This window comes from Triturus cristatus, chromosome 9 (assembly GCF_964204655.1).
Source record: "Triturus cristatus chromosome 9, aTriCri1.1, whole genome shotgun sequence".
NCBI lineage: Eukaryota > Metazoa > Chordata > Amphibia > Caudata > Salamandridae > Triturus > Triturus cristatus.
In genome coordinates this window covers 532,207,720-532,231,834 of record NC_140592.1, presented here as the reverse complement: position 1 = coordinate 532,231,834, position 24,115 = coordinate 532,207,720, and the positions used below count along the sequence as shown (strand labels likewise).

Here is a 24,115-nt window from a genome sequence, read left to right as displayed (position 1 = left end):
CTCTCCCGGATCTGCGCTTACTGGCGCGGAAAAAAGAAGAACTGACGTCAGCGCGCGAGGGCGGCGTCTAAGTACTCCGACGACGTCATCCCGGCGCACGACGCCGACGACGGACGCGGAGCCGCAGACGACGCCTAGCGACGCGCAAGGGGTATTGCTGACGAAAAATCTTCCGGATCCAGTCTGACGCCTGGGGATATTCTAAGGTGAGGAATCTAACTAACGTGTTTCTTTCAGATCAAAAGTACAGCCCTGTCTTATCCCACGTGTAATATTAAAGTGCTTCGTGCATTCCCCGTGTTTTCCATAGCCTTTGCAGTCAGACGAGCGTAAATTTGAAATAAGAAACCAATAATGTCCTCGGGGGCACCCATCCCTCCCAACGTCTCCCATAGCTTTGAATGATTTACCAAGTCAAAGGCACTTGACAAATCTACAAAGCAGAGGTGAAGGCAACCCTCCCTTGCGGATGTATATTTTCCTATTATTAGTTCTAAATTCAAACATTGTTCAATTGTTCCAACGTCTCGTCTAAAGCCATACTGAGCTACAAATAGGATGTTTTATTCTTCTACCCATTGCTCCAGCCTGGCCAACAACATTCTGCCCATAGCTTTAGATGTTGAGTCAAGCAAAGATATAGGGCGATAACAACTGGCACTACTCCTATTTCCTTTTTTTAAAATGGGGACTATCAAACTTTCCGCCCAGGTGGCAGGTATCACCCCGTCAATTGTGGCATTAAAGAATGTATGCAAGACGGGTAACCAAAGATCCATATTATATATTTTTTGTTTTTGAAACATTTTTTATTTATTGTTAACAAAGGAATAACATTTGTACGGTTCACGTCACCATTATAAAGTACAATTACAGTCCGATAACCCTAGGACTTCCTCAATCTGATTGTGCAACAAATAAATCTCCATTTTCAATTACCATTCCATATTATATCTAAATATGTCTATTGAGACCCCATCGGGGCCAGCCGCTTTACCACAAGCGCTATTCTTGAGCGCTGTTCTTATTTCCTCTTTACTTATGCTTCCTATTTTAGTGTTTTTTAAAATTATGGCGGTTTTATCCTCATTACTTATGATGTCCTGATGTGTTTCATTAAATATTGCTTCAAAATGAGTTAACCAATCTGCTGGAATGACTACCGTATCAATTCTTGCTGATTGGACATCTTTAAATAATGGTTGGTCCAAGGTTTTCCAAAAAAGTATCGAGTTTTTAGTCTCCGCAGCTTTAATTCAGGTTCTCCCAGGCATTTTCCCTGATCTCCTATTTTCTTTCAGTAAGGGCTTCTTTATATAATCTCCGAAGAGTGTTAATCTCCTCCCTATTGAGCGGAATAGTTTTTAAAGCAGACTTTAAGTCTCTATTTAATCTACAGCATTGATTATCAAACCATCTTGGGGAATGCGATACATTTGTCTTGGAATTCCTTCGCAAATTATCAGAGATTACATTAGAAATACTTAGGAAGGCCATAACTATATCTATACTATTTGAGGATTTATCAAGGCAGGTTATAATACGATGATTAACTTTTGGCAAGATCCTGTTTGTAAAAACTTCTGGATCAACACCTGCCCATTTAATTGAGATCCCATTTTCACCCTGTGTTTTTATATCCACAGCGTGAGTGCTTAATACAGATGTTTTAAAAAAGGGAGTTTAGGGTTATTAACAGGGGATGATGATCACTCAATAAACTTGGAAAAACTGTACATTCAAAAATCAAAGACCTGAGATTTATTGAAGTTATAAAGTGATCGATACATGAGGATGATCTTACTCCTTCATAAGTATAAATAGAACCTCTAACCTCGCATCCACTCCCCTTTATATCCTTCTCTGTAATTTATAGATTGCACTTAGACATGACAAGGTTTATACTTTCCCCATAATTATTATGTGGAAAGTGTGCAGGGGCACTACCTAGTTCCTCTTCATAACCGCATTGAATTCCCGATATAAGATTACAAGTTTCGATATTAAAATCTCCCACCGAAATTAAAGAACAATCCGGGCCTGTACTCTTCATGAAGTCCGTCAATTCTTCATCTAGACATGATGAGATAACCTCATGTCTCGAAGCATTAAAAATATTATTGTAAAAGTTTCTCACTATAATGTCCTGTAGTCCTTTTGCCGAAAAAAATAAAAACTCGAAATTTGGTGCCTTAGTATAAATTATTTTTAGAGTCAGCCTAGAAGACAAGGATATTAATGCTGCTAGGCCCCCACTGGCCCTACCTGCCTTTGAGGGGATAGCATTTGTTGAAATTGTCTTGAATCCGTTCACGAAAAAATTATCTGTAAGCCAAGTCTCTTGTATTAAGACCAATCGCATTGTTGGATACTTTTGAGCCAGTTTACATCCTGCAATTATTCCTTACCCCGGCTACATTCCATGTCATTATCTGTAGGTACTCCTGCTGTGATTCGATAGCAGTGTTTAACTCTGCCATCGTGATGAACCCTATATTACCTGCAGCATTACTATCCTCGCTAGCAGTAGTTCTCTGGTTCAAGCTCCTCCCTACATGATGTAAAGTATCCAACTGGATTGCCGGGTTACTCGCGGATAATACAGGAGGCCAAACAGAGGTATTTTCTAACAAGGACGGACTACCACATTGTAGTCAGTCACAGCCATCTAGGCCGGACAAAGGAGCAAATCTATTAACTAGGTTTAAATGGGGTGGTCTCTGTGTAGTTTCATAGAATGCTCTCGGGTGATTTATTTCACGGGGATTGACCACCCTTTCCAAGTTAAATGATGGGGTCTATAAAAGAACCCTAGTGGCAGAAGGGAGATTTTACTGGAATGATACTCTGAATTAGTGTTCCCTATATATTCTAACAAAAATCTCACAACCTTCTCATTATTAAAATTAGCAACTACACAGTACCCTCTCCCATTCTTCCTAGTATGTCCTGTCCAAGCGGAACGTCTAGTCATAATCATCTGATTACAGATGTCCCAATCCCGAACCCCAGCATTCTTCAATTGAGTTGTAAACCAATGCATGGTTTTGGCCATCAACTGATCAGTGGTTTCGATATGACCATCCTGTAAAGTTGGAACATTTCGCAAGACCACTACCAGGGGCGCAGCAGCTGGAGGAAGATGTAAGGCCTGGGAAGACTTTGAGGCTAAGCCATCATCCACTCCCTCATACATCCGTGGGAGTTCTTGGCACTGAGGCCCCGATAACAAACTCGAAATGTTGTCACCCACAATCCCTGCCAATGGTCTACTTTCCTCCCCGCCCTGGGTACAGGAACTGGCCTGAAGGAGACCACTAGAGATAATCCCCGATGCACCCTCTTTACCTCCCACATACGTTGCACCAATATCATGAATACCAACAACATCCCCATGCCTCCCTGATACTGTTGGCATTGATGGTCTTTGCCAAAGTACTGAAGGTTTGGGGGGGCGGGGGATTTCCAACTACCACATCACTCAGCTCATTAAATGTATTGGCCATTAGCCTATTACTAGAGACTAGAGAACCCTCTGAATTACAAAGGTTCTTCATAACTTTCGATTCGAAATTAGTTAACCTTTCCTCAATTTTTTGAGAGCCTGTGGAGAATAGGGGACAAAGATGACACAATTAGATTGTCCAATTTAGTCCACATAGCATCATTAGCTTTAGCGGAGGAATCACTAGAAAAATCTAAAATCACATCACCAGGCATACTTATCAGCCTGTCCGCCGTTTTTGGAGATGACAATAATAAAGTTCCTCCGTTTTTATTAGTCCTTTCAATTTTTGCAGGTTTCTTTCTCTGAGGGCCCCCTCCCCGCTTCCTCTTTTGTGATAAATCTGGAGTTAAAGCAGAGGAGTCGGTTTTACCATGAAAAGCAGATCTTGTAGCATTACGCGGGGGAGGACTATTTCGATTATTTGCTATAGCCACCTCAACCAGTTCTTAAGGTGGTGAAATATTATGTAGCCCCAGTCCAACTTGCGCCCCCAATGGTTCATGTAAGGATTGTCCAAAGTCTCTTGCTTTGTCGGTAGAATCAATATCTACAGCAGGAGGACAGTCAGGGGTACGAGCAGAAGCCAGGGCACCCAAAGATGAACGTTTGCTCATTTGTGGATCAAGAGAGAGACGACGCTCTGTCAAAGCTATTTCATTCGCAAGGACTGAGCTGGCTCTAATCAGGAATTGATCCAAAGTCCCCACCAAGCTACCGGAGTGCTGCACAGTTCTCCCCTTGCCCTCTCGCATATTCATCCTTGCAATACGTATTGGGGGATGAAAATAACAATTTTAAATGAAACTACTTTTCCCAGATGACAGCACCTCTCCCACATTACACTATATATCAGGTTGAACTGATCCTGGACTAACCTTATGGGAGCATCAGGCTTAGGGAGTGAGCCCGGCCCGGCCTCATCCGGTCACTAACGGGCTCAAACGGCCTGCCCTTGGCCCAGGCTTCGCCCGGCACGCCTGCTTGCGTCCCGCGTAGCGGGAGCCCTTAGTTCACTTTAAAGGTGGCGATCGCGGTGGGTGAGACGCGTACGGCTCCTGCCGCAACGCGCGCTGTTTCCTGGTCTCTGAGGTCCGGCAACAATCTGGCAGGCAACAAGGATTTAGCTTACCCCGCAGCGAAACCACTGACCCCGCTTTAAAGGTGGCGGTCGCGGTGAGCGTGACGCGTACGGCTCCTGCCGCTACGCGCGCTGTATCCTGGGCTCTGAGGTCCACCAACAATCTGGCAGGCAACAAGGATTTAGCTTCTACTACTCACTCTCTACTACTCACTCTCTACTTCACTCTCCACTACTCACTCTCTACTACTCGCTCTCAACTACTCTCTACTATTCACTCTACTACATACTCTCTACTACATGCTCTCTACTACTCGCTCTCTACTACTCTAGTACTCACTCTACTACTCACTCTCTACTACTCTCTACTACTCACTCTACTACCCACTCTACTACCCACTCTACTACCCACTCTACTGCTCTCTACTACTCACTCTCTACTACTCTCTCTCTACTACTCACTCTCTACTACTCTCTACTACTCACTCTACTACTCTCTCTCTACTACTCTAGTACTCACTCTACTACTCACTCTCTACTACTCTCTACTAATCACTCTACTACTCTCTACTTCTCACTCTCTACTACTCTCTACTACTCACTCTACTACTGTACTACTCACTCTCTACTACTCACTCTCTACTGCTCTCTACTACTCACTCTCTACTACTCTTTCTACTACTCACTCTCTGCTACTCACTCTCTGCTATTCTCTCTCTACTACTCTACTACTCACTCTCTACTATTCACTCTAATACTCACTCTCTACTACTCTATACTACTCTCTACTACTCACTCTCTACTACTCTCTACTACTCACTCTCTACTACTCTCTACTACTCACTCTCTGCTACTCTCTCTGCTACTCTCTACTACTCACTCTCTACTCTATTACTCACACTCGACTCTCTACCTCTCTCTCTACTACTCTCTACCTCTACACCTCTACCTCTCTCTACACGTACACATATGCACATATATATATGCATAGATACATATATAAACATATATATATAATCTGCATATCTATATAAATACAAATATAAATGCATGCATACATATACATATATGCATACATATGCATGTTATGTACATGAAAGTTTGAAAAACACTAATACAAGCAAAGCTAAAAAGCCACCTAAAAAAGCCACCTAATTACAAACAGAATTGCTTTAACTTAAACGAGGGCGAGACCTATTGCCTTTTCAATGCTTGTTTACTTTGGTTCCATCAAGAAGGCATTCAGATGTGTCACACATTTGCCATAAATTCTGAATGGTAGCACTCTAGTTGCTCATTAGGTCACTGTAGTAAAGCTACTGCTCACCATGGAAGTCTGCTGCTGGTATTCAAAGTGCATGTTTCAGTCTGCATGTCAGACTTTGTTAATGAAATAGAAGAGGATTTGAGAAGTCAAAATGTGCCCTAATTTTTCTTTCTGCAGTACTAATCATAACTTCTATGGCAAAATGAAACCCCTCATTTTGTTCCTGTGCAAATTAAATGTTTTAAGTGTTACCACTTTATTCCAATCAAGATGGCTTCAGGTGTGCCATATGTTTGTTATAAGTAAGACGGTTAGCGCTCTAGTTGTTCTTTGGAACGCTCTGGGACATTCTGTCATTGGGCTAAACTTGGGCTACATCTGGGTGATATTTGTGCTACATTTGGGCTCTTTTGTCTCTGATGGCCATCTTGGGAGACTTATTTGTTATGAAGTTTCCTAATTTCCTCATTTACTACAGTCTCCTCAGTAGGAATACTTTCATTTTTTTACTTTGATTCCATCAAGAAGGCATTCAGATGTGTCACACATTTGCCATAAATTCTGAATGTTAGCACTCTAGTTGCTCATTAGATCACTGTAGTAAAGCTACTGCTCACCAGGGAAGTCTGCTGCTGGTATTGAAAGTGCATGTTTCAGTCTGCATGTCAGAATGTTTTAATGAAATAGAAGAGGATTTGAGAAGTCACTCAAAATGAGCCCTAATTTTTCTTTCTGCAGCACTAATCATACTTTCTATGGCAAAATGAACCCCCTCATTTTGTTACTTTTTAAATTAAATGTTTTAAGAGTTACCACTTTATTCCAATCAAGATGGCTTCAGATGTGCCATACGTTTGTCATAGGTAGGACTGTTAGCGCTCTAGTTGTTCTTTAGAACACTCTGGGAAGCTGCAGTAGAACACAAAGGAATCAACTGACAGTCTCTGCCCTTGTTGGATGTACATGTTTTACTGAGAATGTCACACTTCATTCTCACATGACTGAGAAAGATAATGTGAATTTACAGAAAATATGCTCTCAGTTTAGCTTATAGATCACCTTCCAAACCTCTGTGGGAAAAGCATGAGAAAATAGTTTTCTCTCAAACATGATTCATGATATCCCAGTAGAAGGCTTTTTCACATGGTAAAATCACCTTAGAACATACCACAATTCCTAAAATGAGTAAGGTACCATCAACAAATGATTTATAATGTAACTAAAGTCTTAAAACCTATTAACTGCAATGCTTTTTAATGAGGTGCTATCATGTATATTGGTCCCAAGATGGCTGCCAACACTTCTTGGATGAAGTACTGACAGCCAATCAGATCTCACGATGAGATGTGTGGTTAGGCTCTGCACAGATATATGTGATTTTACTTTTGATTTTCTCAGGATCTATCGAACGGATTTACACCATTTAAGCATAAGACACAACTCTGAACTAAGGTCTACCTTTATGCCAAATTTGGTGTAATTCCGTTCAGCAGTTCGAGCTGTAGCTGCGACTAAAGGTCCCTATTTAAAATTGCATGGGGAAAACACGTTTTGGGACCCCCCTTTTTTCTCAGCCCCCGCTTGACGCATCACCCCGAGACTTTCAGGATAGGAGCGGGCCACGAGTTTTGAAAATTTTGCGAAGATTCGTCAACCGGCGCCAAAGTTATTCTTAATAGAATGCTGCGGATTTCCTATGAATAATAGGTCCTAACTATAACTACCCAAAAGCCTGCAAGAATAGCAAAAAGACGTCAACATACAGAGGGAGGCCAGATGACCCAAGACACACAAGACAGATTATGAAATTTCCAAATTGTAACTGTGATTTTACAGTGCATTGCCTGGAATGACCATGTGCGAAGCGGTATATCGGAAGCACAATTCACCCCACAAAAAAAACGTGTCCTTGAACATATGCACGCTATAGTAAATAAAGACAAAACGTACCCTGTCGCGCGACACTTCGAACAACATCATCAAAGTAACAGGGACCTCCTGACTTTTTATTGTCTAGATAGAGTGGACAGAAAAGAAAATGGAGGAGATAGGGTGAAGGCACTCAGGACACTAGAATCTAGATATATCATTGATCTTCAGACGAAGGCCCCTGTAGGACTGAATAACGACGAAGAATTATGGGTACACCTGTAGTGGGGAGACGCTCCAGGAATATAATAAATAACACACACTAGCAACACCATACTAAAAAGAAATTAACAACTGAATCAGAGTACAATACATATCCTGTCCACTCAAAGAATGAAAATCACATAGGCAAAAATGTATAGAAAATAAATATACCAAATAACTCTGTGAGATATCGATACGCCAGCCCATCCAGGGCCAGATAGTAAAGTTGGGGAAAGCAATATAGTGGGGGTCGACATATATGAATGTATCAATATACCAGCTAGATTAAATGTACGCAACATATGGGATATTTATGTATAAAACAATTGGTTATAGATGGCATACTTTGCACCAAAGAAGAAACATGAATGTTTTCCCCAACACTGGTTATTTATTACACAAGCACTTTTATAAAGGGTTTTACTGACATTTCAATGATCTGTATTCTAATATAAACATATTCTAAGATGGCCGCGATAGCTGTGGAATGAATTTTAGTCCATCATCACTGTTTACATTGATCCCGTGAGGCTTCATGGTATGAAATTGTCGTATTCTTTGCACAGAGCCTAATATTGACAAAGCCGCCAGGTGAAACGTGTCTGTTAGGGGGTCTGTAATAAAGCACTTTGTACACGGATACCTTGCGTGCTTTCCTCATTCGACATTGAAGAATTTTGCCAAAAGTTTCCTGAATATATATATATATATATATCAAGTTCCACTGTACACAAAGTACTTCTGCACTCCTTCCAAAAAATTACAGCACAATCACGGAGCTTTGGAAGAGTTTATTCCATGAAATCCAAGCCGCAAAATACCCAACACGTTTCGGCGAAAACCGCCTTGGTCACGTGATCTGTCCAAAAAAGTGCTATTGTTTGCCTAGTTTGTGCATGGGAAGTTACGGGGTGATCTGTCAAGAGGGGGCTGACAAAAAAAACAAATCCCCAAGCAATTTCCATAGGCTTCTTTAAGAAGTGCTACTACAAAAACTGCTTAACGGAATTACACCAAATTTGGCAGGAAGCTAGATCTTGGTCCAAATATTGTGCTTTTGTGCTTTGATGTAAATCCGTTCAGTAGTTTTTGAGAAATTAGGGTTTAAAAATAAGAGCGGCAATTTAAAGGAGAATGTTTTGATTGGTCCCAGGAGCGTTTTTCTCTTGGGCCATCTCCCTCCTGTTGGAGTCAGACTCCCTCGGGCCAAAGAAAAGGCTCAGAGAGGGCGGCCTCGTGGTCCCCTCCTTTATTAAAAAAGATTTGGGGAGGGGGCCTCCCTTCACTAGTTACTCGAGAATTGGGGATGGTGTTCCTGGGGCCTAATAAGGCTAGGACGGGGGGGGGGGGGGGTGGGGAGGTGTCAGGCTTGCCCCTCCCCTCCCCTTTTTTAATCAAACTTGGCCCAGGGGGTGGGGTCACTGGGGCCTGACAATGTTCGGGGAATGGGGCTGTGAAACACACCTCCACTGTTAAACAAAAAAAGGCCCCAGGACACATGAAGAAAGAAAGCTCCAACAGGCTGATTTGGAGCTCGGACTCTGCTGGAGACCAGAGTCCTCTGATCTCCATCTGTCCCAGATGGCCGCTCCAGCTCAGGAGTGACACATCGGTCACTAAAGTCAGCTCTGGTTGGGAAGGGAGAGGGGTCTGCCACTGACCCAGTCGTGGTTTGGTAGCACCACTGCAGATCTTTTGCAGTCTATCTGAGATCTGGACCATGCCAGAGAGATTCCCCTGATACTGCGTCCACTAAGACTTTAGTTTCCACAATAGAGCCTGCATATGCCAACGGGCATGAGTAACCAGCAGAATGCAAGATGCCATGAGGCCCAACAGCCTCAGAGTCAGTTTCACCGAAATCCAGGATAGAGGTTGAAACATTGGAATCGTAGCCTGAATAGCCTACACTCGCAGATCGGTAGGACAACTGCACTGTGTCCAGAATGTATTTTATGAAAGGGAGCGTCTGAGACTCAGTCAGGTGCGACTTCAGCACATTGACAGTGAACCCCAGAGAGCACAAGAGATTTGCCATAGTCTGAATGCTGGGGCCAATTGCCTCGGGCGAGCCCACCTTCAACAGCCAATTGACAAGGTTGGGGAAGACTTGAACCCCGACCTCCACAGAAGAGCTGCAACCACCGCCATCACCTTTGTGAACGCGCAAGGGACGCTGGTAAGGCTGAAAGGGAGCATGACTAACTGAAAGTGCTCTTGCCCACAGTTAACGTCTGTGGGCAGGCAGGACATGGATGTGGAAAGATGCGTCCTTCAAGTCTAACGCTATGCTAGTGGAAGAGGTGTGGTGCAGCGGCCAGGGCGGCTGACTCCGGAACACGGCTGCTCACTGTTCGATCCCTTGAACCGCCGGCAGGTTAGCCCAGCACCATGTGAGTCTGGGCAATAGCTCGCTTAATCTTTCCTACGGCCCCCAGCACCTTGACACCCTTTGGGGCAATTGTTCGCGCTTTACAAATAATGGTATAATTATTATTATTACCATCGAGTCTCCCAGGTCCATGACAGACTGAACTTTGGCGAGCGTGAGCTTTTGAAGTTTCTTTTTTTCCAATTAGAACTTGAGATAGGATAGGATAGGATGAAGTCCTTCATCCTTCTTTGGCACCAGAAAGTAGCAGGCACCCTCTCTATGGCTCCCTTGGCTTACGCTTCTTGACGGAGCACGGAGAGAATATCCTCCATCAGCCAATCGTGAGTGGGTGGCATCGGTGGTGGGGTAGTCACAAAGGGGAGGGAGTAGTTCCTTTGGACGATCTGTAGGACCCAGCAGTCTGACACCACTGACAACCAATGGGGCAGGTGATGACGTATCCTGCCTCCCACTGGGTGCTCATGAGGGTCGGAAGGCAAACTAAAAAGGCTTGGAAGCAGCGGCTGCCACGGAGTGGTGGACTGGCCCCACCTCTGGCCGCCTGTCCCACGTTGTTCATGGGATCTGTGCCCTCTGTAACAAAAAGGCTGGGAAGCCAGTTGGCAATGGTGGCTGGGAAGGGATGGGAGTGGCTGGAGACACCTTCCATTGCCATAAAAGTGGGGTTCTCGAGGGGCCATAGACAAGTCCAAGAACCAGGCCGTAGCTCTGCCGTCCTTAAAGCACAAGTTACTTACTTGTGTAACGATATATCTGTAAGAGACATTAGTTAGTGATAGATTCCTTACCTTAGAATATCCACAGGCGTCAGACTGGATCCGGAAAGTTTTCGGTAGCAGTACCCCTGCGCATTGGTAGGCGTCGAACGGCTTCGCGTACGTCGCTGGCGTCTTAGTCGCCGAGATGACGTCGCTGGAGCTACTTAGATGCGCCCACGCGCGCTGACGTCAGTTCTGTACACGACTTTCCACGCCAGGAACGCAGAGCCATGCCAGAGACCAAATCTTGGTGCATTTGAATCTAGGGCCCTGAAAGGAATGCTCTTATCCCTAGAAATCAGACGCCGTATCCCAAAGCTGTAGAAGTCGCTGTCGCCCTGGTCGAATGGGCGCGCAACCCTATTGGAGGTTCCCTTTTAGCCAACGAGTAACAGGCTTAAATACACAAGACAACCCAACAGGAGATAGTTCTCTTGTGTACAGCCCGGCCTTTCTTGGCGCCCACGTAGCCAACAAAGAGCTGGTCATCCACCCGGAACTGTTGTGTGCGGTTGAGGTAGAATGAAAGCGCACGTTTTGGGTCCAGACGGTGGAGCCTCTCTTCCTCTCTGGAAGTGTGCGGAGGCGGAAAGAAAGTGGGCAGAGAGACAATTTGCCCAAGATGAAAGGCAGTGACAACTTTCGGTAGAAAGGAGGCACGTGGTCGAAGCACAACCTTGTCCGGATGAACCGCCAGGAAAGGAGGTTTACAGGAAAGAGCCTGGAGCTCACTCACACGCCTTGCGGAGGTGATGGCCACTAGGAAGACAGTTTTCAGAGTCAATAACCACAAAGGACAGTTATGAAGAGGCTCAAAGGGAGCGCGCATTAAGTATGTGAGAACCAGGTTCAAGTCCCACTGAGGCATCACAAAAGGAATAGGAGGGAAAAGGGAATAATGCCTTTGAGAAATCTATTGACAACAGGGAACTAGAAAAGAGAGGGCTCATCAGGCAGCCGGAGAAAGGCTGAAAGAGCAGAAAGGTAGCCCTTAATAGTCCCCAAAGCAGAGCCCTCCTAGGCCAAAGAGAGAAGGAACAAAAAGACCTCAGAAAGAGGGGCAGAAAGGGGATCTACAGCTTTTGCTGTGCACCATGCAACAAATTTGTTCCACCGACAGGCATATACAGTTTTAGTTGAGGGACGCCTGGCTGCCAGAATCACATTAAAGAATTCAGGAGGCAAATCAAATGGAATCAACTGTCGCCGTTCGATCTCCACGCAAGGAGGTGGAGGCTGGACAGGTTCGAGTGGAGGACCGTCAACTGTTGCTGCGACAGAAGATCCTCCCGAAGAGGCAGTTAGATCGGAGGATCCACACTCATACTGAGTAGCTCGGGATACCAAACTCTTCGTGCTCAGTCTGGTGCCACACAAATGACTTGGGCCCGGTCGCCTCTGATCTTCTTCAGCACTCTGGGCAGAAGTGGTATAGGCGGAAAGGCGTACAACAGACCACAACTACACTCGCGATGAAAAGCGTCTACGAGCGAGTGCCGCCTTGGAAACTCCAACGCGCAGAACTGCTGACATTGCGCGTTCTCTTCGGTGGCGAATAGATCTTACCAAGCTTCTCCCCACTGATGAAAGAGACCTTGTGCCACCTCCGAGTGAAGATGCCATTCGTGATCCATTATGCACCGGCGGCTGAGTTCGTCCACCCAGGATAATGCCCTGGCGTTCCAGCCACATCCAGAGGCGTAGAGCCACCCCGCCTTGCTTGTTGCAGTACCACATGGTGGTGGTGTTGTCTATGAACACCTGCACTACTCTCCCCTTGACAGAGGGAAGGAATGCTTTCAGTGCAAGTAGAATCGCCCTGAGCTCCAAAAGATTGATTTGGAGCTTGGACTACGCCGGAGACTAGAGACCTCTGATCTCCGCCTCTTCCATGTGGCTGCCCCATCCCAGGAGGGACGCATCCGTCACCACTGTGTGCTCCGGTTGGGGAAGGGAGAGGGATCTGCTGCTGACCCAACGCTGATCCATGAGTCACCACTGCAAGCCTTATGGAGTGCCCTCCGAGATCTGGACGTAGTCAGACAGCTTTCCCTGATGCTGCGTCCACTGGAACTTCAGGTCCCACTGCAGAGCCCGCATATGCCATCTGGCATGATTGATCAGCAGGATGCAGGAGGCCATGAGGCCCGGCAGCCTCAGTGTCTTCCTGACCGATACCCAGGACAAGGGCTGAAAGATCGGAATCATAGCCGACTGTCCCGGACTCGCTGTTCAGGAGGATAAACCCGAAAGTGCGCCGTGTCCAGAACTACTCCGATGAAGAGGAGCTTCTGAGAGGGAATCAGATGCGACTTCGGCACACTGATGGAGAACCACAGCAAATGCAGGAGGTCAGCCGTAGTCTGGAGGTGGGAGACGACTGCATGGGGCGAGCCAGCCTTCAACAGCCAGTCGTCGAGAAAGGGGAAGACTGAAACCCCTGATCTGCGAAGCTCTGCTGTGACCACCGCCATCACTTTTGTGAACACCCGAGGGGCGCTGGTAAGGCCGAAAGGGAGCACGGTGAACTGAAAGTGCTCGTGGCGTACCGTGAACCGCAGGTAACTCCTTTGGGCCGGCAGGATGGGGATATGAAAATAAGCATCCTGCAAGTCTAACGCTACCATCCAGTCTTGCTGGTCTAGGGCAGACAAGACCTGAACGAGTGTGAGCATCTTGAACTTTTCCTTCCAGAGGAAGCAATTGATGTTCCAGAGGTGTAAGATAGGACGCAGGCCCTTGTACTTTTTTGGAATCAAGAAGTAGTGGGAATAACAACCACAACCTACTTCTGGCGTCGGAACGCGCTCGATGGCCCCATATGCCAAGTGATCCCCCGGCATGCGGTGGTACTGAGGTGGCATGGCTGGAGGGGTAGTCTCGAAGGGAAGGGAGTAGCCCCTTCGGACTATCTGTAAAACCCACCTGTCAGAAGTGATAGTGCACCAGTGGGGGAGGTGATGGCGAATACTGCCGCCCACTGACGTTTGGTGGGCCTGGAATACTGGACTAGGAAGGCTTGGAGGCAGTGGTGGCAGGGGTGGTGGTGGACTGACCCGCCCGCTGGCCCTGTGACCCACCTCGGCGGTTCCCACATCCGCGGCTGCGCTGAGACTGCTGCTGTGCAGGCTTGCGGCTTTGAAATGAACGTGTTTGGGCGCCCCGTCCTTGACCACGAAAGGAGCGAAAAGCAGATCCCAAGGGAGTGCGCGTGGTGGAAAGGCCCAAGGACTGGGCCGTTGCCCGGGAGTCCTTAAAGCGTTCCAACGTGCTATCCGCTTTGTCACCAAAGAGGCGCGTGCCATCAAAGGGCATGTCCAACAAAGTGTTCTGGACATCCCCCGAGAAGCCAGTCGTTCGGAGCCAGGCGTAACAGTGGAGCGCCACTGTTGTGGAAATCGCCCTGCTGAGCGAGTCGGCGGTGTCCAGGCCACAACGGATAGTGAATTTCGCAGCGTCTCTCCGCTCGGTAATAGCCTGGGAGAGCACCGCCGAGGCCTCCACTGGACACTGAGGTAGTACCTGTGCCACTGTGTCCCACACAGTGTGTGAATAACGGCCCAAAAGGCATGCGGTGTTCACCGACCGCAGCCCTGAACTGGCAGACGAGAAAATCTTTTTCCCAAACTGCTCCAGCTTCTTGGATTCCCTATCCGGAGGCGCGGAAGGGAATGCGCTTGGAGACGCAGAGGCCTGGACAACCAGGCTCTCAGGCGTCGGGTGTTGTGTGAGAAAACTGGGGTCGCCCAGGGCCAGGCAATGGCGTTGTGCCACACTTCTATCCACAGGAGCCCCTGTGTTGGGCTTGGACCAGGTGCCCAAAAGAACATCAGAAAGTGCGTCATTAAAGGGCAGCAGCGGCTCCGCCAAGGAGGCCGCCGGTTGAAGCACTTCAGTTAGGAGATTAGTCCTGATGGGCACCGTAGGGAACTCGAGGTTAAGAGCCTCAGCTGCCCTACGCAATACCACTGAAAATGTACCAACCTCCTCCGTAGCCACGGAAGAAGGGGACAGTGTACCAGGGTGCGGAGACACATCTAAATCACCAGGAACCTCCACATTGTCATCCCGGGTCATCCTCACACAGAGCCGCAAGAGGGTCGTCCGGCCCCTCCCAGTACTCCCCTTCCTCCACTGGCTGTTTCAAAGGCTGATAAGGACGAGGGGCCTGGGGGAAGGGATAAAAATCCCCCCCGGGATAGGAATCGGAGGATAATAGTCCAATCCAGGCTCAACGTAGTCTGGTCCTAGAGCCAACGGCACTGTGTCTGGCGCTGTAGGCGGCTCCGGAGCCGGACACGGGGTTGAGGCTGGAGCCGGAAGCACCGCTGGGAATCTTGCCTGCGAACCCGGGGTCAAAGGCGGCAGCACGGGGGCAGATCCTCCCCACGGGGCCCGAAGGTGCTCCGGAGGGATCCGACGGGGCAAACAAACGGCCCATGGCTGACAGGAATACCTGTATTTCTTCTGGAGTCGAGTACGGACCCGGAAAAGGCGGGTCCCGTAGGCAACGGAGGCCTCACAGGAGCAGCGGAGGAGTGACCAGCCGCCCCTTCCACCGCGTCCCGCGAACGGTGAGGGGTAGACGAAGAGCGACGAGCTTCTTCGACTTTTTACAGCGCTCGGACTTACCTGTTCCCGATTCCTACGAACGATGGTGTTGGCTCCGCGACTGGTCCCTCGACCTCCCGCGGGACCTTGAGTGGCGCAGAACCGAGTGCCGGGCCTCCAACAACTTTCGGGAACTCTCCCGCAAAGCCTTCGGCGCCATGGCCCGGCAATCTGGGCATGTCTCAGGGTCATGGGCATGCCCCAAGCTGAAGAGACAACTGACGTGCGGGTCCGCCACCGACATGTTCCGATGGCAGTCCTCACAGGACTTATACCTGGGCATCCCTACTGCACCAGAAGTCGATACTCGACAAACAAGGAGACCAAAGTCTCTAAAACACAGTCATATTTCTTGACTGTAGGTACCGCTCTCTCCGGATCTGCGCTTGCTGGCGCAGAAAAAAAAAAGAACTGACGTCAGCGTGCGTGGGCGCGTCAAAGTAGCTCCAGTGACGGCATCTCGGTGACTACGACGCCAGCGACGTATGCGGAGTCGTGCAAAAACGCCTACCGACGTGCAGGGGTACTGCTGCAGAAAACTTTCCGGATCCTGTCTGACCCCTGGGGATATTATATGGTAAGGAATCTATCACTAACGTGTCTCTTTTAGATACGCTCCATGGCTGAATCCGCCGTCCCTCCATAAAGGGGAGAGTCATCAAAGGGCATGTCCATAAGGGAAGCCGGACATTCCCTGAAAAACCAGTCGTTCTCGGTCAGACGTGGCGCCGGAGGCCACAGACAGTGAAATTGCTCTGCCCAGCGAGTTAGTCATGTTGACCCCACACCTTATGGTGAACTTAGCTGCAGCTCGCCCATCAACAATATCCTGGATATGTATGGCTCGGCATCCACGAGACCATAGGCAGCAACCGAGTCCCATATAGTATGCGAATATCAGCCTAATAGGCAAGAGGTCTTCATGGACTGCAGTGTTAGGCTGGCGGAAAAGAACATTCTCTTGCCAAAGTTATCCAGTCTCTTGGATTCCCTATCCTGTGGAGTGGTATGGAACGGGCATATATTAATTCGGGATGTAGAGGCTTGGACCATGAAGCTCTCTGAGGTGGAGTGCTGAGTAAGATAATTGATGTCCCAAGGAGCTGGGTGATGGTGGCGGATGAATCATTCTATGCACAGGAGACCCTGTGCAGGGTTTGGGCCAGGCGCAGATTAGGGTGTCTGTAAGGGCTTCATTGAACGGGAGCAGGGGTACAGACGTGGAGACTCTCGGCTGAAGCACCTCCGTATAGATGTTTGTCTTGCTTGGCATTGTAGGCAACTGAGGGTCAATGAACTCAGCCACCCTATGCAACACCATTGGAAACGAGGCTTGCTCCTCCATAGCCCCGCTAGGAGGAGAGACCAGGCCAGTGACTGGGGAGGTATCTAACCCACTGGCCTCTACCAATTTCTCGTAGCACATGTCCTGTCCGCATCTGGAAGCTTGTAACCATCAAGGTCCATAGACCCCTCTCATTCATCTCTCTCTCAAACAAATAAGGCACTGGCTCCGCTCCTGGGAGCATACACCCAGTCGGGGCCGAACTCGGACGACTCCCATCTGGCACTGTGTCACATGCAGGAATATGATGAGGGAGAAGGCACTGGAGTGGGCACTGAGGAAGGTCATGGTGTCACCGCCAGCTCTGCTCCAGATCCAGCAATGGATGCATCTTCACCCGATTTGGGCTGAGGGTGAATCTGCCGTCAGGGGTCCAGTAGGGGCCCTCCCATGCTCGTTCGGCATGAAGGCACTCCAGAGGGGCCGGGCCACCCAAATATGAGGCACATGGCCTCATAGAACTGCAGCTGGGTAGGTGTCACTGTAGGAAAATCGAGAAACGCGAAGCGGACCTGGGTTCAAGTTCAGCCGACTTGCGGGGCCTGGAGTGCCAATGCTCACGCGTCTCATCAGAAGACTTCAACAGATATCGTGAAGTCAAAGACCTCTTAGACTTGTTGGATTTCTTATGTTTGTGGGAATTCCCCGACTTCCCCAACGATTTAGAATATGACAAAGACCGTTGGGAAGGGCTCTGCAAACGGTCCCAGGACGTTCGGTGCGTTCAGGACCTCAAGTGTCACGGAGTCGACCAACATCAGGCAGCAAGGATCTTGAGAGAGCACTCCCTCAGCACCTTTTGATGCATGGCGCAGCAGTCCTCGCAGGTCTTGGAGTCATGGTACTGCTCCTAGAACCACAAACACACCCAATCGGGAACTGTCATCAACATTTGCCTTTGACAGGCCCCACATGGTTTAAAACCAGCTGGTTTCTTGGGTGTCATACTTAACACCAGGAGAACATATCTCAAACATTTTGAAAAAATATTTTTTTAAAAGTCAGTGAAAAAGTGACTGAGGGGTGGCACAGACCGCATCAGTGCTATCTGGTGCAGAACCTGTAGAGGGGTTCAACAGGGCCCGTAGCACAAAAGCGTTCATTTTGAATTACACGTTTAAAATTGAAATCCTTTTAGATAGCGACTTTTTACACACTTTGTGCACACATGATAACATACTCAGAAAGTGTTCTGCTTGCAAGCACACTTCTTTATAAGCATTTCTATTCTTATACACTTGTACACTCTGTTCAAGGCTACAAGAACACTGAGCACGCTGCCCTTGCGTTTCGTTGTCCGTTTGGAGAAAGCTCTGAATCGAAAAGACAAACATACACACAAGCATTACACCTCTAACACAGATTGAATGGAATCAGGCTTTTATTATATAAACTTCCTCCATGTCAAGTTCCTCAGAGGAGCACTTCAATGGATTATCCTGGACATTCAACATGGTGGATTACCAGCCCCAGTGACTCCTGCACAAGTCTTTTACAAATAATGGAAGTGCCTTTATAAAGCGTAATAGAAAGTGGCAAATAAATATTAAAATCGTCTCTAATGGACAGCATGTTGATGATACCAATGATCTTATTCCTCATTCTTTCACTTTCAAGTGGAAATGTATGGTTCCAATTAATTTATTGTTTAAGCTGTCAGCCTTACAATAATTTAAGAAAGCGATTTAAGAACACTTAATCATCTAAACCTACAAGAAATAAAAATATATACAAAGCAATCTGCTAAAAATAGTGAAATAGTGTTTAAACACTACATTTTGTTCCAAAGGAGAATCAGCACACTCATCAGATATGTATAAGTGCAAATGAAATGAGACAATAAAAATATGCAAATTAATCAGAGGCTAATGGCCTGAAAAACATATACATCACAAACATTTAAATAGCATAAAAACGTTTAGGAGCAGTAATCCTTCCTTGTATAAAGAATATACCAATACACCAAATATGATAAAATGCAAGTGTAGAAGGGTATGGGGGAACCGTGCAATTTAAGCAGGGGCTAGCAGCAGATTACATCATGATATAGGTACAAATCCACAAAGGCTATCTGGTTGAGGTGATATCTAGCGTAGTAGCCATCTCTCTCAGGCGAGGCCATGCAACCCATAGAAATGAAACTAGGGTTGACCACAAACATGTCATCTGGTTCAGTGCACAGCGCCATGGCTAGTTTAACACATCTAGCTCCAAAATGTTTATATAAAGGGGGCTGAGCCATCTCCACCATGCATAATCATATTTATTACAAAACAGAATAAAGTGGGTAAAGTTGTCTATCCCTCCAAAGCTACAACCACAGTAGTCAAATCTACCACTAAGCGTATGAATGAAAGATGGGATTTTACTCTTTAGAATTCTTCATATTCCAAAAAGCCTTGATGTGTAAAAACCACTGAAGTTCACCAGTTGAGGTTACCGGTGCCCACAATGCCTCCATAACTAAAGTCACCAGCAATGCTTAAAAAAACATTTCTCATTGGCACAAGGAAAAATGCTGTCTAGCAGGTATGGGCAATTACACTTAAATAATAATTTCCTCCAGCTAATGATAGATAGACAAACAAAGTGCTATGAGTACCTTGACATTTTGTTTCAGGTCCAGATCGATCCGGATGGCGGTAGAGAGCATTTTCAGATTCTTGTCTTTTCTCCCACTCGACAACTTGGTCATTACTCCGTCTTCACTCAAGTAAATGATGGGGTTTAGTTGGTCAGGAGGGAGAAAATTTGGCACCTCAAGTTTTTCTGGCATGAAATAATCTTCAACTGAAGCTGAAAAAACACAATAATGTGTGATTTCAGAACACAAAGAAAAAACAAAATTGTAAAACATTAAAAACAATTGCATTGAAAATATTCTGCCAGTTTTCATGTCCAACAATGTCACTGACAAGTGAAATAAAGTAGTTACATTTACTGTAGGAAGCAGTAATAGTGAAACAAAGGATGAAAAGAACAACTTATTGAGCTATGTAATGTCTTCCCTGACATCCACAGGACATAAGTACATAAAAAAGTTTTAGTACCTCTTTCCATATTTCTCTGAGCCCAGGTTAATTTATCAACTACCTCCGTGATCACAAACGCGTCTAATCTGTTCCCCTTTTGAGCGGGATAGATACTCTGATCTTAGTTAATCGGCCCACAAATACAAGACTGCAAGACTATTCCAAAGTTGCTATGTGCCCACAGCATGATTTTCTAGGGTCATTCTCAAAGTGTCATTGTGGCTCTGTGGGTCACCTTCTTGGCCCTGACTCCCAAGTAGCAGCATAGTGTCTCAGAAGAAACACAGGCTTTACTAGTTAATATCTAGAGTTACTTTCAACAACAAAGCTTCCACATTTAGCTCACAACAAAAATTACTGTAATCTACAAAATGCACACTAAACAAAAACACAACAAAAGAGTAAAGAAAGCAAACCAGTATTATTATGGTACAGTCCAACATACACACTTGTGAATACCCGCATTAAGGTGACAAAATGGTGGACAATATTCGAAGGAAGATGAAATGACGGCTGTTGGGAAGAGAAACTAAATTTTTGTCTAGGTGTGGTGTATTTAGTTACATTATTTTTATAGTGTTCTGCACACCTAATCGAAGGTGGTTGAGAGCAGTTAAACAAAAAGGGCTTACTCCAAAGAGGATCAAGGTAGCATAGGTCAGGGAACACAACGGTTTGAGGTGATCAAGTTGAAATCTAAGAGTTAGGTTTTCAATTTTTTGTGGAAAAGTAAAACATTTTGGAATGGGTAAATACAATGTCAATGTATACCATGAAATGAGCAGGCCCGACAACGGCAATACAAATAAATACACTGTCAATGCACGCCATCAAGTGTGGCCACACAACCGTGTTGATACCAGCTGTAACTTTGTCAATGTATGCAATAATCCATGCATGAATGACAATGTTGTTACTAGTAAAAAAGAATGTTGATGTACATCATGATCTAGAAATGCATAACTATGTAAAATATCAGTAAAGACAATATCCATGTAAGCTATGACAACCGTACGCACAATGTTGAGAATGTCATAAAAATGACACTGTGTCTGCTATACTATTTTCAGGAGTTCCAGTGAACTTGTATCATTGCTGTCAGTTTTACCCAAGATGATCTCCTCATCAACCCAGCGGCAGAGATACATGGTCAGGCAGGTGCTGCGACCCACACTAATGCCTATTGAATAACAGGTCCCAGGTGGGGTCTCTTTTAACCCAAAGATAAACACGCGCCCAGAGAAAACCCTGATCAATCCCATAGCTAGATAGTTGCACTACAAACAGGTCAGAGGCAATTGGCCCCAATAAAACACATTTGGCCACAAAGCTAGATACCACAAAATAGATAGGAACAGGACAAGACAAGCACACCACACGTTGAGATCAGGTGCTCCTCATACCGGACATTAGGACACATACATACTTGCCCACATTAGATCTACACGAGGTCAAGAGCCATCTGTTTCCTTATCAGATGCCCAAACCGATTAATTTATGAATGAGATGCTTTTTCAGGAATGCACAAATTACTTTATTGTACCTCACAGATGAATATAATGACAGTCAAAACTTTGAACACTGAGAGACTTTCCTCAGACACAATCTGTCGAGACTCTCCCGGCCGCTGAGTTTAATAAAAGCGATTTGTTCAAGTTTTACCAAACGCCTCCTCTTTTAATTTCTTCAAGGTAAATTCATATCCAAGCAACATTTTAGTGAGCTAGCCAGGCAAGACTGATTTGTAGAGCCCAACTGACCCCTGCCCGAACGCATTTACATCTGCGCCAACAAAATCAGTGAGCAGATGCCATAATTGATAAGAAGTTCTTCTGAATCTGCGGTGCAGAGGTCCGTCTGAAGGTGAAGGGCACCATCAGCATGCTAGAGAAAGGTAAAGGTAGCTACAGTTTTTTTTTTAGCTTGAACACTTGGGCCTGACCCAACAGTAAACTCCTGGCCCTTGGTGTGGTATATAGGGTTACTTTTTAGCATGATTAGTTGAGCGTGACGAACAAGTTACTTACCTTCGGTAACGATATCTGAAAGAAACATAGGTTAGTTATAGATTCCTTACCTTAGAATTACCCCAGGCGTCAGACTGGATCCGGAAAGTTTTTCGTCAGCAGTACCCCTGCGTTTCGGAATGTGGCGTCGGTCGACTCCGCGTTCGTCATTGGTGTCGTGGTCGCCGGGATGATGTCGCTGTAGCTACAGAGACACCACCTTCACGCGCTGACATCAGTTCTGTACTCGACTTTCCACGCCAGAAGCGCAGTGCCATGCAAGATACTGACCACTGGTGCACAAAACTAGGGCCCTGAAAGGAAGTCCTTAAACCTAGAAGTCTGTTCGCAGAACGGGGAGGATGGGTGGGGCAGTAAGGAATCTATAACTAACCTATGTTTCTTACAGATATATCGTTACCTAAGGTAAGTAACTTGTTCATCTGAAGGAAACAGTTAGTTATAGATTCCTTTCCTTAGAATAGATACCCCAGCAATACCAACCTCGGAGGTGGGTCTGTGAACTCAGTTCACACCAGAAAGTCCTGGAGAACAGAACGGCCAAAGAAGCTGTCTCTCCAGACTTGGCTGTCCAGGCAATAGTGTTTGGTGAACATGTGCAGCGATGCCCACGTAGCTGCCTGACAGATGTCATTAAGGGGGACTCCCCATCCCAAAGCAGTGGTAGCTGCTGTCGTCCCGGTGGAATGGGCGCGCGGTCCCACTGGAGGCTCCTTCTCTGCCAAAGAATAGCAAGCTTTTATGCACAAAATGACCCATGTGGAGATGGTCCATTTGTGCACGGCCCGACCTTTCTTAGCGCCCATGTAACCAACAAAGAGCTGGTCGCCACCCGGAATTGTTTGGTGCGATCCAAGTAGAAGGAAAGCGCACGTTTTGGATCCAGACGGTGGAGCCTCTCTTCCTCTTCTGAAGGATGCGAAGGTGGAAAGAAGGTGGGCAAAGTGATGGTTTGGCCAATTTGGAATGAAGTAACCACCTCGGGAAGAAAGGAAGGTCTAGTTCTAAGAACGACCTTGTCCGGTTGGACAGCCAGAAAGAGAGGCTTGGAAGAAAGAGCTTGTAGCTCACTCACCCTGCGGGCAGAGGTGATGGCCACCAGAAAGGCAGTTTTCAAAGTGAGAAGTCTGAGAGGACAGTTATGAAGCGGCTCAAGGGGAGCCCACATAAGATATGTAAGAACCAAATTCAAGTCCCATGGGGGCATTACGAAGGGAACAGGAGGAAAAAGATGAGTAATGCGCTTAAGGAATCTATATACAACAGAGGACTTGAAATGATAAGGCTGGTCAAGAAGCCTAAGGAAGGCTGAAATGGCCGAGAGGTAGCCCTTTAGAGTGCTCAGAGCAGAGCCCTGCTGGGCCAAAGACAGAGGAACTAGAGAACCTCAGAAAGAGGGGCGAAAAGGGGATCCACAGCCTTTACTGTACACCATGCCACAAATTTGTTCCATCTGCAGGCGTATACCGTCTTAGTGGAGGGAACCCTGGCTGCCAAGATAACATTGCAGACTTCGGGAGGCAGGTCAAACGACATCAACTGCTGCCGTTCAATCTCCACGCAAGGAGGTGGAGGCTGGACAGGTTCGGGTGAAGGACCATCCCCTGCTGCTGTGACAGAAGATCCTCCCGAAAAGGCAGTCGGATCAGAGGATCGAAGGCCATGTTGAGCAGCTCGGGATACCAGAGTCTTCGTGCCCAATCCGGAGCCACAAGAATGACTTGGGCCCGGTTGCGCTTGATCTTCTTCAGCACTCTGGGCAGAAGTGGTATAGGCGGAAAGGCATATAGAAGACGGCAACTCCATTCGCGACGAAAAGCGTCGCCTAGCGAGCGCTGACTTGGAAATTCCAACGCGCAGAAATGCTGACATTGCGCCTTCTCTTCGGTGGCGAATAGATCTAACCAAGGCTCTCCCCACTGCTGAAAGAGACCTTGCACCACCTCCAAGTGAAGACGCCA

At 46.7% G+C, this 24,115-nt stretch overlaps 1 protein-coding gene across 1 annotated transcript in view; it reads right to left on the bottom strand.

The window, feature by feature from the left end:
- Positions 1-24,115, bottom strand: part of ATG2A (autophagy related 2A) — a 2,561,659-nt gene that overhangs the window by 1,426,843 nt on the left and 1,110,701 nt on the right. The window contains exon 22 of the mRNA XM_085625535.1: positions 19,698-19,891. Coding sequence (XP_085481661.1) covers positions 19,698-19,891 — 194 coding nt within the window. The remainder of the gene's footprint in view (positions 1-19,697; positions 19,892-24,115) is intronic.